General features: G+C 38.7%; 3 protein-coding genes across 3 annotated transcripts; 1 reads left to right on the forward strand and 2 right to left on the reverse strand.

Moving 5' to 3' along the window:
* Positions 1-92: 92 nt before the first annotated feature.
* LOC113239477 (trafficking protein particle complex subunit 2) lies at positions 93-3,153 on the reverse strand. Its single transcript, XM_026476508.1, has 3 exons — positions 3,012-3,153; positions 2,775-2,924; positions 93-967 (listed from the first exon to the last, which is right to left on the reverse strand). Exons 1-3 carry the CDS (start codon positions 3,099-3,101, stop codon positions 788-790), a joined length of 420 nt encoding a protein of 139 aa, XP_026332293.1. The 5' UTR covers positions 3,102-3,153; the 3' UTR covers positions 93-787.
* A 699-nt stretch (positions 3,154-3,852) lies between these two features.
* Positions 3,853-7,035, forward strand: LOC113239423 (ATP synthase subunit b, mitochondrial). Its single transcript, XM_026476427.1, has 5 exons — positions 3,853-3,957; positions 4,525-4,666; positions 6,070-6,268; positions 6,479-6,667; positions 6,798-7,035. The coding sequence occupies exons 1-5, from the start codon at positions 3,930-3,932 to the stop codon at positions 6,972-6,974; spliced, it is 735 nt and encodes a 244-aa protein (XP_026332212.1). The 5' UTR covers positions 3,853-3,929; the 3' UTR covers positions 6,975-7,035.
* A 1,048-nt stretch (positions 7,036-8,083) lies between these two features.
* On the reverse strand, positions 8,084-13,128 carry LOC113239508 (probable 28S ribosomal protein S26, mitochondrial). The gene is made up of 3 exons (XM_026476545.1): positions 12,673-13,128; positions 8,525-8,662; positions 8,084-8,309 (listed from the first exon to the last, which is right to left on the reverse strand). The coding sequence occupies exons 1-3, from the start codon at positions 13,000-13,002 to the stop codon at positions 8,136-8,138; spliced, it is 642 nt and encodes a 213-aa protein (XP_026332330.1). The 5' UTR covers positions 13,003-13,128; the 3' UTR covers positions 8,084-8,135.
* Positions 13,129-15,329: the final 2,201 nt, after the last annotated feature.

A 15,329-nucleotide genomic window follows, 5' to 3' on the forward strand; every position in this document is an offset into this window, starting at 1 on the left:
CAGTAATGCTCACATTACTGCAATCCGGTTTTAAAGGGTTAAAGGTGCTGTTGATATTACAGGCACATGAGACTTGTGTACTTGTGTCTCAAGGTGCTGGGTGCAGTGGCAGTGCCCCTCAGATCTTTGTGATTTATGGCTCTGAGTGGTACTGCAACTGTTATGGACAGGCGTGTCACTTACCACCAGGTGGGCGACTTGTACTTCCCGCCACTTTGTCTGTTGTTCAACAGCTGACCGACACTGATTCCACAACCATTCCACTGGTAAATAGAGATCATTTCTGGCCAACAGATACTATTTTAATTATAGCTTTTTTTCTATAATAATTATTGTTTCTTCTGCGTTAACTTCTTTTCCATATTTCCATTTGTAGATCGAAACAATTTTGAGAGCAAACTTAATAAAAGTATAACAACATCAAAATACCATCAGTGTTTATAACCAAATTGGTATAATTAAACACTTGCCGATGCTCTGTCTGTCACTGGGAAATTCTTCTTAATACAAATTGACTGAATGAGGAATGTATTTTTGAACTCTTTTTTCGTTAATCTAACCGTGTCATTGGACACCATAAACAATCGCAAAACTCACACAATGACAACAATAATATTATTTTTAAATACTTTGCACAACTAATACATACTGTGTATAGCCAAAGGATTATTCACCTATTCTAGCAAATTCAAGTTCAGTATAGAGTTCATTTGCAGAAAAAACACTAAAAGTTCTCACTGTACACAACATATTTAAAGAATAGTTGATAATTAGGTTCCCATAAATACTATGTAAGATATTTCTTGCCCAGAAACTGAACCTTCTTTTCAAATGCTGGTAGAGTGATCAATGTGTCTTCTTTATAGAAGGGGTTCAGCATAAGTTTTATATACGCCTCGTAGACATCCGTAAAGAAGTTTTTAATGCCATCTTCATTACGTGAATCATGCACCATTATGAAACGCATCTGAAAGAACACAGTATAGTTAATGCAAGTGTATTGTACACACATTGAAGAAATTACTTACATTCATGTACCATTTTAAATTTTTATGTTACATTATATCTCTTAACAATCGAGCATGGTTATGTACTTGATGCTCTTAACTCAGCATATCTGAGTCTATCAATTACTAAAAAATTTAAAGGTAAAAGTTTGATTTTTCTCAAGCATATCTACTTTGTTTTCTTTAAGAATTGAGACAAATAAAAATACGAAATGTAACTTGCAGCAAAAAGCTACTCTTCAGGTAACAAGACATACTTGTTGACTCAAAAGCTCTGACAACACTGTATACAATACACCACTCTCTGTGTCCGCATAAGCTGCACTTACTCTGGTGGTCTTATGGTGGTTATTACAGGGCATGATATTGAGATGTGGAAGTGGACTGACCACATGTACAGGGAAAAAATAGAAAAGTGGACCAGAAAGGTAACAGAATGGTTACCAAAACAAAACACGAAGAGAAAAAGAGGTCGTCCCTTTAAAAATTTTGTCCGACGACTTTAAAAAAATAGCTGGAGCTCTACGGACTAGGCTAACAAGGGACAGACCCAGATGGATAGAGCTGGGGAGACCTATGCGTCTTCAGGGTGTGCTGATGTTATAGTTTAAGTAATTCATGAATATAATTGAATGTCAGTATAGTATAGGTTAATAAATAAATAAAAAAATTGAGATGTTTTAAGTGGAACATGTGCACTCAAGCCACTGGATGTGCTTAAATAGATCTAGGCTAAAGCACACAGCTAAAGTGTCAATTTGGTAACAAATTTGAAAAATGTATATCATTACATTCCAGAAGGTTGATATAGATTATTCTTTGTTTCTGTATACATTGGAATACAAATTGAATCTGGTGATGTGGACGGGGCGTTCTAGTTTGTATGAACTGCGGGCCCGTCCTGGCTCGGACACAGACTTGTTTGAATGAGTTCATACAAAATATACACAACAATATTTTTTTGAGCCCCTGACGGAGCACTGCCCGTCCACAGCCTGGATATGTGTCGATAGACCTTTACTATTATAAGTTCATTAAGGAGTCATCACACCTATGGATGTAGAACCAGCACGAGCCGATCAGAAAATACCGATGTGGCAATTTGAATTTTACCAATACTAATAATTCGGCGAATCGTTTGATAAGTCAAATCAAGCCATTTGCCTAAATTGAATATAAGCACAGTCATTGCTAATGGAATCAATGTAAATGAAATATTTAAGGAAAGCCCGCTCTATAGATGTATATTAATTTGTAATGAAATACCGGATTCCCTTAAGACAGACGAAAATGACAACACATTTAAAACCAAATTCGTCCCTTCTGATAAATGCGTGCTACTATAGTTTGTAGAGACTTCATGGACTCTCCTATAAGATCATGTGAAAGAAGTGATGAACACTTCAACCCTTTCATAACATGTGTCTATTTTAAGAATGTTTAGTTTATGTACTGTTTTTGTTAATTATTTGAGAGTACTATTAATTTGCTACACCCCAATGGGATATGTTTGTACTTAGTAATTATCTGATTAATGCCTGTACTAACATTGTTTGCAATAAATAAATACAAAATTATTCATTCCAACGACAGGTTTAATAATTCCTAGTGAGTTGAACCTGGAAATCATACGCAATCACGCATCGCTATTCCATGAAATAAGGTTGAAAAGTCATTGTGTGTATCGCTTTCATTACACAGATATAAAGCCTGAGTTTCCGTGATAGGTGTGGTAACTCCCTTAAAAAACTACTCATTTGTACTCACTTGACTGGCAGTGACAAAAGCTGAAACAAACCACTGGTTGAACTTGTCCACTGACTTGAGGTACGTGTTGGTCACCTTCCACATGTGTTCGTCGACTAGATCGAGCGCAGCGTGCGCTATGAACTGGTTCAGATGTCTGTTATCCTCCTTCTGGAAGCAAAATTGTTGGACATGTAATAAAAAGTTTCAAATGACCAGGAAATGCACGTAACGAACAAGTGGAACAAAAAAATTTACCTTCACTTCTTTCGTGGTTGGTATGAAGTCAATTTCAAATATAGGATTATCGGAGTGGCCCACGATGACGAAATAATAAGTGCCAGCCATTTTTCTACCTAAACAAAGTTCGCATCAACAATAACGCCCATTTATTAGACACGCAGGAAATTAAGCTGTAAAGAAAACAACCTGACGTAAAACCTAACCTTAAAAATATACTGTCTACTGTCAGATTTGCACGAAATATCAAATTGGCGATTGATATTGGGCAGTGCTAGACTATCAATATTTTGACGAGGTCATGTACAGTCAAGAGGACGTCAAGCTGGACACTTTGTACTTTGGTTCGTTCTTATCGTAAACGGCATAGAGTTGGATTTAAATCAAATCTTAAGTATCAAGCTTAACGTGCTCTTGACCCTGCACCAGTATGTTGGATAACAATCCGAGATGACTCATCCATCACGGACTATCATCCAACGTATGATGAGTGACCCTGTAATACAAGTTTCTGCTTAGTTTAAGTACATCTTCGTAAGTACAGGGTCCAGAGCACGTCAAGCTTGACACTTAAGATTTAAATACAACTCTATGGCGCTTATGGCAAGAACCGTCCAAAGTATATTTCAATTTGTGATCGACTCTTGAAAGTCGATAGAATAATAATTATTCTTGCGATAAATATTAATAGCAACGCGAGCATCGATCGTGTTAACAAACAATCACAAAGGGGTGATCGAAAGGAGCCTCCCCGTTATTCCAGCTGTATGGTACGCGCCAATTCAATGCTCAACTAGAAAAAAAACCGATTTTAATAACCGTTTTTTTAGTAACTAAATTGAGGTATTTAATCGGTTATGGCGCAACACTAACGCAAAGTCGATTTTCTGAGGGGCTGTCGTAAATTGTAAAATATATCGAAAATTCTGTTAAAATATGCTATCACGGGTAGCTTTGCGTTCAGGTACGTGTAATTAGCTTAATTATTTTATGTACATTCCCTATTTACCATTAATAATTGGACATAACCTTGATGTTTTAAAGGTTTATGTAATCACCTTGTCAGGGTGCTGAACATGTATTTTCCGGCGATTTTTTCTTTTAATTTCACGAATATAGGGCGAGGAACTGCACAAAATTGTCTTTGTAAGCCTTGAGAAGTAACAAAGTTTGCGAAGTCAGTGCATTTTTATATAAGTAACCTACAAAATAAATTCTTTACAAGGGTGGAGCTGTATATAAATAAGAGTTATTATGTAATGTTTACAAAAACTTTGGGGTGTCCATTTAAAGTAATTATTTCATATTTGGCTCTATGCTCTCTTAACCATACAAGTTGGTACATACTTGAAATAATGTCTTGAAGAAGTTTACTCTGGTATGAAGGGTTAATTGTATCAAGTCTCCCATCCACATTGTATTAACATGTACTCTGTCTGAAAAGCGATATTTCTATCTGTTTTGTGAACGAATTTTTGTGAATATACTGTAAGAAAGCTTTAACAGTTTATGTTATATTGCACTGCTTCAGTTGCGGCACGACAGTTGGCCTCCACAGCACTGGTGGCTCGTGGCTCTGCCACAGACACGTCACTACGTGATGAAAAGAACTTCCCTAGACCAGTGCGTGGAGAACCTGGCAAAGTCCGACTTGGTTTTATTCCTGAAGAATGGTATGAACACTTTTTCATTCCAGTATAGACAAGTCTCTCATTACGTCAATGCAGAAAGAGCGAAAGCACTTTCAAAGTGAAAAATTTTTCAGGCAAACATGTTTTAGGTTTTAATTGGTGTTTTAAAATATTTACATCCGGTTTTAAAGCTCAGTTATGGTTTTAATTGCGTTTTAAAATTGAATTTCAAACGGTTGTTACACACAAAAACATGCTCCCCTGCAAAATTTTTCAAAATGGCGCTTTTGCCTTTTATACAAAACACTGACGATTAGGACTGATAAAATATGTAAATTGTTTTCTCTTGTTTGTGTCCAACCTTCTAAAGCAATCACCAAACTGTGCTGTTTGTGACTTAAAAGAGGACGTATATCATATACTGATGGAGTGTGGACGAAACGAGTCATTTAGATTTGATGTAGCTGCTATGTGTGACCAGTTTAGACAAGTTGGCGGATGCAACAGCGTCTTGGCCTTTCCCCTATCAAGGGAAGCCAAGATGCTATATAGATTGGTGGAGAGAGGCTTGAAGTTAAGGCAATTATAAGCTGCTTCAATTCTCTCTTTACTTTATAATATAAATATATGTATAGAGCGGCGTAGTCGCTTATTGTGACAAAGCTCTTTAAATAAAGAAAAAAAAATAAAAAACCTAAAGCCACATTGATTGTATTATGATACCTGTACTCTGTCTGATTTTAAAGATATTCCAAGTGTATACAATATTTGGTAGAATAATCGGATGCATTCAAATGTATTACACCAACATTTTGTTATTTCTTTCTCAGATCCCAAATTCCTGCTCCTTGACAGTTAGTATTGAAGTATGAAAATGTGATCTATTTATGAATCAGCTGTTGTCATTCTTATAATTGTCTAGTTATATTACTACATTTCATGTAGTTTCTAGACTTCATTAATGAATACTTAAAATGACAATCCTGCTAATGTTACCTTTTAATTGGAGTAGTTCATGTAGTGGGGGATATACATTGTAATGAATTAGGACACCATAGGGTGTTTCTATAAAATTTTGCAGTATTAAATAGAAAACCACTGTGAGACTCAGATATGTTAACTAAGTTCTACATGTTTCGAGTCAGTCCGTAGTCTTCATGAAATGCGCCACAGCCCTGACAGCCCGATCACTCAGTACGGCTGTGGGCGCAGGCGGCGTCGGCGGCGTCGTCGAGCAACTACCCTCGTTTGCTTCGTTTTTATTAAAGTCACACGCAGGATTGCTGCATGAATAGGGACCACAGACTGGTTTGAAACATGTTGAGCAAAAATTCGACATAAATACGCGAGTTATCTGATAGTTTAGTTAATGTAGCAGTAACATTATAGAACTAAACATTTTGTGGACAGGGTGACGGCAAACTAATAACAATCCACTTCCACAGGTTCCAACTATTCCACCCCAAAACTGGAGTGACTGGCCCATACACATTTGGGGTGGGTCTGGCCACATACCTGTTCAGCAAGGAGATATACATAATGGAGCACGAGTACTACGCCGGCCTCTCGATTCTCGTCATGGTGTATTTTGCCACTACGAAGTTTGGGCCCGGCATTTCCAAATGGTTGGATAAGGAAGTTGATGTAAGGACTTTTATTGCTATATTTTACACAGCACTTTCTTATGTCTGAAGTAAATGACCTATCTCAAGTCTTCTTTTAAATGGCACCAGAATAGTGTAAGAATGTGTTGTGTTTGTATATCAGTCAGTATATTTATTCCTGACAGCAGTAAAAATGACAATAAATGCAGTCTTAACAAGGAAAAAACTTATAGAAATATTATTTAAACAGCAAGTCGAGAAGGACTGGAATGAGGGCCGTGAGAATACCATCAAAAGCCTGGAGGAGGCAATCAAGGAAGAGAAAACATCCCAGTGGCGCGCTGAGGGCCAAGAATTGCTGATCCAAGCTAAAAAGGAGAATGTTCTCTTTCAACTTGAGGCTGCTTACAGAGAACGTCTCATGAATGTTTACACAGAGGTATATCCATTGAATACAATACAACTTGATGCTTTAACAAATTAATACTCATATGTTAGTGATAGAAATACTTAAATTGTTATTGTGAAATTTCAACTGTTTTCAATTTCAACTGACCTAATTCGTACAGGTTAAGCGGCGCCTGGATTATCAGCTCGAGAAGGCGACAGTCGAACGTCGCCTCGCTCAGAAGCACATGGTGGATTGGATCGTGAACAATGTGAAGAAGTCCATCACGCCAAAGCAGGAGAAGAAGACCCTAGACCGCTGCATCGCGGACTTGGCTGCGCTCGCCGCCAGGAAGTGAACATAGACGCAATAGTAGTTATTTATGATATCATGTGGTTATGTAATAAAGTGAACAAGTGAGAGTTTATTGTCGTTTAATTTTTAATCTTGAAGTCGTCAAAAACAGCAAATGAGAGCTTTCCTAAAAAAAAAACATAATTTCACTTAGCAACTACAATTAAATTTCAACTAATAAAATGCATTGATATTAAAATTTAGCTTGCAATGCAACGACGTGCCGGAATCTAGCGTGAAAATTGACTAGTACGGTAAAAATCTAGTCAGGTTTAGGCGCAAAAATAACAAATAACAATCTATTTAGTTGCACTGATGTTCTGAATTTGTGTTTTACAATCTACTCTGGAATAAGCTTATTCCAATGGCACCATTTTTCAATCTCGAGAACCACATCCAGCTTAGATCTGATTGCACTGAAAGTGCAAATTACGTCGGTTCTAATAAAAAAAATAATTCACACTAGAGAAACCCTGCGTCTCGGGTGCACACATACATAGACAATCACACATTACACCCAAACTCACGAGAGAAATAAATGTAGGCGTTACAAATATTGAACCTGGGACCTCTGCGTGGCAGTCCGCATTGGTAACCGTTCGGCCACGCGGAGGCAGTCGGGCATTCTATAGCGTGAGCGTTGTTGATGGAGGACTATCTCCGTCATCAACAATGCATTTAGTATCCGCACTGTAGGCAATAATTTTGCACTACTTATATCGAAGCACAATCAGTTTTGTTTGCCTCGTACCTTTTGGACAATGCTGTGCGTACATTTCAGACGCGTGTATATTCGCTATGCGGCAGATGATTGATCCTATATATTTCGCTGTTGCAAGCATTTTTTTTCGAGGTCTTAGGTTTTCGCAATTACCAACTGCTCTCGCAATAACTGTCACACAAAAAAAATAAAAATCACAAATGTATTTGTTTTTTTTTTCAAACATTTCTCGGTACTCTTCATAAGTCCCATGGTCTCCGAATCTGCACTCATTGAAATCCCATAGATACATTTACTACGCAATTTACATGTCGAAAAAATTTCAAGGGTAAATAACTGTAACAACAGTTACGATAATGATAAATACTATCTCAGTAAAAAATACATCAGTTTGGAATTTTTTATTGCAGCTATTAAAGAATATGTACATTATAACTAGATATATTAGTGTTTAGAACTGGCAGTTTCCTTCTCTTTAGTAGGTGTGATGGAAGTATCTCGGCCCACATATTTGTTTCCCTGAAGGTCTATAGCGTAATTGTAATCCTGGATATTGCCTAGGGCACGGTCTATGGCTTCATCCAGGGTCTCTGGAGTGATGAATGTAGCACTCAGCTCCTGTAAAGTGTACATTTCATTAGTGGTGATAACAATGGAGTCTACATCTTGATTACCAGGTCCCTCGTGATGTTTTAATGGTTGTTCTATTCACATAGTGAGCATTGGATATTTTGTTAAGAATATATGTATACGTACACATTCTTGAAAGTGCTCTGAAGTTGTTGCCTAATTTCACAAGTTATTGTTAAGTTTTATGGAACGGCCAGCTTTACCTTTTCTCGTCGAATAGCCTCTGAGGCCCTGGCAATTTTTTCGCGAAGCTCCTTGTCTTTGGTTTCCATGCGCTTCAGTGTGTACTCCTCCATCTCGGCGAGCTCGCGGCGCCGACGCTCGTCCCGCTCTGCTGCCAACTGTACACACATACAAATAACTTACGATCATTGGAACAAAAACTGGTAAGTCACATTTTGACTTGTTCATGTTTTTTAATGCCAAATGGTCGGCGGCCTTTACTTAATTGAAAGTTAGTTTTGAGTTTTGTCGCAAGTACCCACTGCGACAAAACTCAAAACTGAGAAAATAATGTTTAAAGAAATTAAATTAAAAAACATTTACTTTTCTCTTGTACCTTACCAGAAAATAAAAGTAGTGACAGATTGGCCTTTTTTTAGTGTTCACGGCAGTAATAGCATCTTTTTTAAATGTCACCTTTAAACTTTTGTAATTGAATAACAACCACTAAATCTTTATTATAATTATGATTCAAACGCGTGGAGCATTACATACAGCATAGGTACTCAGCGGCGCAACTACTCAGACCGATCACGCTGGGAGAGAGACGCGTAAACTTGCGTTAACGCTAAGCATATCCCAGCTTGTCAATGGTGCCACTAGGATACCGGATGTTGAATTTCATTCGGCTAATTGCTTGGACCTTCTGCTGAAACTTGTCACTGATCACTTGATCCGGACCGATACTCTGTGGTTGTAGAGGCCCCACTAGGTATTTCCGACCATTGTCTGGTGAAAACTATATCTGTATACTCCCCACCCGATCAGGGCCCTAGTGGTATGAGACGGGTGTGGCGATACAAGTTAGCAGATTGGGACGAAATGCGCCATTTCTTTGCGTCATATCCCTGGCAGGCGTGCTTTACTTCAGGAGACTCGTCGAGCTGTGCTGATGCTGTAGTCGAGGTCTTGCGTTTGGGTATGGAGTATTACATACCATACTCTTGATGTAACCAATGGACCCCAAGCGCGTCCATGGTTTAACGCTGATTGTAGTTGTGCTGAAGCACATAAACAGTTCGCGTACCAAGCTTGGGCAGATGCTCGACTACGCAAAACTTTTAATAAGGCCGCCAAGAAGTGCAAAAGCATTTTACGTAGGGCCAAGTTCGACCATGTGCGCCGCATAACGGCCAAGCTTGCCTCTTATACAGCAGGCAGTAAATCCTTTTGGTCCCTGGCCAAAGCGGTCGAATCTAACTTGTCGCCCATCTTTGCCACCTCTGCTGAGGCCGGATGGCTCGCTGGCTCATACTGCGGAAGAGAAGGCGAATCTCTTTGCCTCACTCTTTGCAGAAAGTTCCTGTCTAGATGCCGCGGGGACCCTACCACATACTTTACCTCAGGCTGGCTGCACTATGGCGCCAGTTCGCATACGCCAAAAAGAGGTACTTAGAACTCTGCGAAATCTAGACATGAATAAAGCTAGCAGGCCAGATGGAATTCCAGCAATAGTCCTGCGTAACTGTGCGCCTGAGTTGTCTCCTGTTCTCACACGCGTGTACCGCCACTCATTGAGACTGGTGTAGTTCCCAGGCCGTGGAAGCTTGCAAACGTGCAACCTGTGTCTAAAAAGGGAAGCAGAGCTGACTCAGGTAACTATAGACCTCAGATCCTAGATCTCAGTCACTTCCATACTCTGAAGACTATGGAACGTGTACTCAACAACCGTCTCCTATCGTACCTTGAAGACAACGATCTCCTCAGTGATCGCCAGTACGGATTCCGACGAGGGCGATTTGCTGGGGATCTTCTTGTGTATGCCTGTCACACATGGAGCGAGGCTATAGAAAAGCAAGGCGAAGCAGTGTCTTTGGACATGCTTAAGTAAGCTTCCCTCTTATGGGCTTCCCACTGACCTTTGTAATTAGATCTCGGATTTCTTGAGCGAACGTTCGATTCGAGTGGCGATACGGCGATCATTCCTCAGGGTTCCGTATTGTTTGCAACTCTCTTTCTGCTGCATATCAATGATATGTTAATTCCAGGTACCTTTGCGTATGCTGATGACAGCACAATTGTCAGCGAAGAGGAAATCCAGTCTTGTCGAGAGTCCATGGTTAGCCGTTTAGATTTGATACTCCAGGCAGTCTCCGATTGGGGCAATGCCAATCTTGTCAAATTTAACACTACCAAAACGCAGGCGTGTATATTCTCCACAAAACGGAGTCCCTTTGAGCTGACTCCGACTTTTCGTGATATATACATACTGATAGCCAATTGTCTCCAGCTACTTGGAATGGACCTGTCGTCCAATTTGAATTTCGGCAGATAAATTAAATCCGTGGCCAAAAATGCAGCAAGGCAGCTTGGGATCCTTTCCAGGGTGAGGCGTTACTTTACACCGGGACAGTTGCTTCAGCTGTACCAAGTATAAGTCTGATCGCATGGAGTACTGCTGCCACCTTTGGGACGGCTCCGCGACGTATCAACTAGCCACTTTGGATTCAATTGACAAGAGGCTTATAGGTGACTCGGAATTAGTGGAGGCGAAGCTGCAGAGCCTGAACACCGCCGTAAAGTTGCCTGCTTATCGGTATTTTACAGGATAAACCACTGAGAGTGTGCGATGGAATTACACGATTTTCCGCCTTCCCCTTACCATCACTGGGGGACTAGGCATAGGCTTGGGTTCCACCTCTATGTTGTGGATATTCCAAAGATTCGCACGAAGCGTTACGCTTCCACATTTATATGGCGAACGGCTATAGAGTGGTATTCCCTGCATGCAGACTTGTGCCCTGAACATTATAACTTGGACCTTTTCAAGGCGAGAGTGAATAGGCATTATTTAGGTGCGCATGCTCCATCGTCGACCTCATCGTCACTTTCTATCCGGTGAGATGGAGGTCAAATGCGCACCTATATTTTATAAAAAAAAAAACAAAATGGGGCAAATCCATTCAATTAAACTAGATGAAATTTGGGTTCTGTTCTGAAGTCAGTTTTTGTTCTGAATCTGTATTGTACTCTTGCTACAATGTGTATGTGGCAGCATAGTGGTTAGTTTTTTTGACAATAAAGTTATGGCCAAACCTACTTTAAAATAAATTACAAAAAAAAAATTCTAAAACACACATAAAAATTGGATTTTTGGGAGTTATCCCAAGGCCAGAACCACCTCTGCGGTGTCATAGTGTGTGAGGGCAGAGTAGTCACTAGACATGGGGAATAGCATTACATTTCTATTGCCGTGACTATTGTTCCAGTTCCAAAACAATCACAGTGATAAATCATTGTGATTTTGTCACGACTGTTACTTCCGTGACCTTGTCACGCCTATAACTTACATCACGATATACGGTTTTAGCCAGCGGCTTCTTTCATTAGAAAGAAACGGCTATAAGTATTAACTTATAGCCGTTTTTTATAGAATGATTTAAGTTTTTGCTCCGTTTGTAGTAAGTTTCAATTCCATTCAAAAAGTAGATGTTGTATTTAATGTAATTTTGTTTGTTACTTATTTAATGCGAATCTTTGGATTGTTAAAAATAGCAATAAAATGTAATGTAATTGTATTTCTAGTAGAATACACAAAGTAGATTATACATAAATATAAAACACCAACTCTTCCTATAATAAAACAAATATACAAAAATATTTTACTTTGTTCATAAATAGGTTTATAATAACTGCTGCAGATTTTTTCATCCGCCCTTTCTAGTAGTAATAAGCACCTACGACCCTTGTGAGTGAGCAAAGAAAGTTATCCTATTTCATTCACTCCCATCGCCGAAATGGCCCAATTTGAAGAGAACTACAATGAGTGGCGCGCTCAGTCACCACGAAACGGAGATCGCGCATTGTATCAAATACCTATGTCGTGATGTGAGTGAAGGGGATAGTTATTGGAATGGAGGAACATCTATGTGTCTTTGGAACGTCGTTCCTTCGGAATGAGTCACGGTGATACTGTTTGACGGCGGATCATCGTGATTTTTTCATCGTGACGTTATTTCTCACCCACCTCTAGTAGTCACAAACACTGTCAACCATTATAAGCATTCCATAAGAAAATAAACATTTAGTTAATGAAGACATTGTATTTGAAATATTACTGCAGTTAGAATAGAGAACTTTTTAGAAAATAAAACTCATCACTTCAAAATAAAATTAGTGAAATACAAACCTTAGCATTCCATTGATCGTTGAGCTCGACACAGCGCGCCCATTCCTCAGCTTCCAAGCGCTGGGACATCTCCGAACTTGCGCTATCCAATGTTGATTTTTCTTTAATCATATCTTCATAGTAAAACCTCCGGATGGCCCGAATCTGCGTTTTGTAGTTGTTGTTTATCCGCTTCAGCTCCAGTCGCTCTTCTATCGAGATTTCGGGCCTTTTTGGGATTCGATAAATCTTGCTTTTTGCGACGGGCAGCCATCGCGGCTTTCTGTGTGCTTCGGCGCGTTGAATCACTACCGGCCACGTTCTTTTGAGGAACGAGCTACTGGAAATCATATTTTCTATGAGCCCTAGACTATTATTACGGTTACAGAGGCGGTTTTTCGACAACAATATTTCTACAAACACATAACCTCCAAAATGTCCAATGTTTTTACCCCTTTTATTTGGGTAGGCAATGATTTCATACAGCCTCTTCTTAAAAATTCTGTCTTTCCTTGTATTGATGGAGTTTGACTGATATTTCACATTCAATTACTTGTTTTTTCTGTATAATAATGGCTCTTCCCGGATCAAGATTATGGGAAAGAAAATTTTATGATTAATACCACTCCCGTTTTTGCCTTCACGTAACCTGGCTTCAATGGAACAGAGAATTACCTACATAATTACTTTTTGTTATAAAAATATAATATGTCTCTTATATTCATACTAATTGCTTAATTATATCCCATAGTTCTTCGCCGAATGCCTGTTTTACTCTTTCTCGTAATCCTATTTCGAAATTCAATTATTTCTAAATTAGTAAGTGGCTGAAACGCTAACCGCGAAAAGCCAAGAGGAATAAGAAAAAAAAATTAAGTCTTAGTCGCTACGGAAAACGTTAACAAGATGGCAGCAGTAGAGATAGTTACCGGAAAACTCGTTAGATGGCGCTAAGAGTCACCATTTCCGCTGAAATAACACTGGGCGTCTCTCGGTTAAGAGACATGGAGTTAAAGTACTAACTTCAAATAGGTAGGAATTTAGGTAGGATATATTGCTTCTTGGAGATGTAATTTTAATTTTAAAAGTAAGGAGTACTGCATTCAAAATAGGCGCCTTGACGTCTAGTTGCGGATATCAGCCCGTTACACCAAGTACATACTGTATTCAAAGACTTATAGTTGCTTGTATCTGGGAATCGAACTGACCTAATATGGAAAAAAAATCTGCATGTTTACGATAATAATAATAATAATAATTGCGAATAAGCCTGATATTGTGATATTGGATCGATCGCAGTCGAGGGTATTTCTTGTGGACGTCACCATCCCGCATGACGAGGGTCTCGTGAAAGCTGAAACCGAGAAACCGCACGATACGAACCGCAGGAGAACCGCAAAATAATAAACTGCATAAACTTTCTTACTTTTTTATGTATCTGCCAGCTACTACTTGTATAATATGGTATAACACTGTATGAAAATTATGAACAAACTCTATATTGCCAGCGATAAGACGGTACAAAGTCCAAATTGTCAAATATGATGTACTCTAGATTGCACTTATTTCTTAACTCGGAAATCATTTTACCTTAAGTCGAGTGACCGGAGGAGAAGCGGGGAAAACTGTTTTTCTAAATCAAATGTTTCAGGTATTTACTTAAATAACGGTCTTACAAAGAATATATTATACACCTAAAGATTTGTCTAAAGAATGTGCTATTTCGTTACATGGGTTTTTCAAGAAAAGTTTCTTTAAAAACCCTTTATACTCTGTAAATGAATTTATTGAGCTAAAAATGTAACGCTATTGAGTATTTTCTATTTTATTTTTAATGTTACTGCTGATGTCACAAATATAAGCCTTTTATAACAAAAGGGCCATTCACACTGGCCAATGACACTCACTGATGATATTATGAACCGGAAAAAAAAATGCACTAGTAGATTTCACTCAAATGCGGCAGCCCAGAGAAAGAACAATTGCTTCTCCAATGAGAGATCGACGGCCTATGACTTCAGTGTTATGATACCTACTACAAGTCGGAGAAGTTCACAACGCTTGAAGAACACACGTGACCTCAACCGAGGTCCGTGTGCAGCAGTGAAATGAATAATGGATTAATATTGATAAAGAGACTTACCTTTTTTTTTATAATATCAAGTGACGGGACGAGCACGTCGTGCGCCTGATGGTAAGCTACACGCCTGTCCATGACAGTTGCAGTGCCACTCAGAGCTTTAAATCCCATGAGATGTAATCCCATGTGCTTGTAATTTCACCAGCACCCTTACCCTTCAAAACCGGAACACATTCGCATTGACACACTTTTGTATATATATTACATTACATCGTATGTATTTATTATCGACTTTATGACGATCCTTGATGAAGAATGATGACATGTAATTTAATCACAACGATATTATTATTAAAAGTCGATACAGCCTCAAATGGCTTTTGTTGATTGCGTATGACAGTGAAAGTGTCACTTTGGAAAAAATATACACATTAATTGAGCATATACACTGATTAGATCACGGTGAGAAGACACGGTACCTAAAAATTTACATGATAGAAAAAACATAAACTTACCTTGTAATTTTACAAGAAAACCGCCAAAGTCAAAGGCAAAGATTATTTATTCCATAGGTAAAATAAATTTACACTTGAAATCG

This window comes from Hyposmocoma kahamanoa, unplaced genomic scaffold (assembly GCF_003589595.1).
Source record: "Hyposmocoma kahamanoa isolate Upper Pololo Valley unplaced genomic scaffold, ASM358959v1 99879, whole genome shotgun sequence".
Taxonomy (NCBI): domain Eukaryota; kingdom Metazoa; phylum Arthropoda; class Insecta; order Lepidoptera; family Cosmopterigidae; genus Hyposmocoma; species Hyposmocoma kahamanoa.

What these genes read in the sequence shown, in the direction of transcription:
- LOC113239477 (XM_026476508.1), bottom strand. Translation starts at nt 3,101, where the DNA reads ATGGCTGGCACTTATTATTTCGTCATCGTGGGCCACTCCGATAATCCT. An exon ending in CAACCACGAAAGAAGTGAAG is followed by an intron (nt 2,925 to 3,011) that starts GTAAATTTTTTT and finishes TTTTGCTTCCAG; the next exon opens with AAGGAGGATAACAGACATCT. An exon ending in CTTTTGTCACTGCCAGTCAA is followed by an intron (nt 968 to 2,774) that starts GTGAGTACAAAT and finishes GTGTTCTTTCAG; the next exon opens with ATGCGTTTCATAATGGTGCA.
- LOC113239508 (XM_026476545.1), bottom strand. Translation starts at nt 13,002, where the DNA reads ATGATTTCCAGTAGCTCGTTCCTCAAAAGAACGTGGCCGGTAGTGATT. An exon ending in ACGATCAATGGAATGCTAAG is followed by an intron (nt 8,663 to 12,672) that starts GTTTGTATTTCA and finishes ATGTGTGTACAG; the next exon opens with TTGGCAGCAGAGCGGGACGA. An exon ending in AGGCTATTCGACGAGAAAAG is followed by an intron (nt 8,310 to 8,524) that starts GTAAAGCTGGCC and finishes TACACTTTACAG; the next exon opens with GAGCTGAGTGCTACATTCAT.
- LOC113239423 (XM_026476427.1), top strand. Translation starts at nt 3,930, where the DNA reads ATGCTATCACGGGTAGCTTTGCGTTCAG. An exon ending in ACGGGTAGCTTTGCGTTCAG is followed by an intron (nt 3,958 to 4,524) that starts GTACGTGTAATT and finishes GCACTGCTTCAG; the next exon opens with TTGCGGCACGACAGTTGGCC. An exon ending in GGTTTTATTCCTGAAGAATG is followed by an intron (nt 4,667 to 6,069) that starts GTATGAACACTT and finishes CCACTTCCACAG; the next exon opens with GTTCCAACTATTCCACCCCA.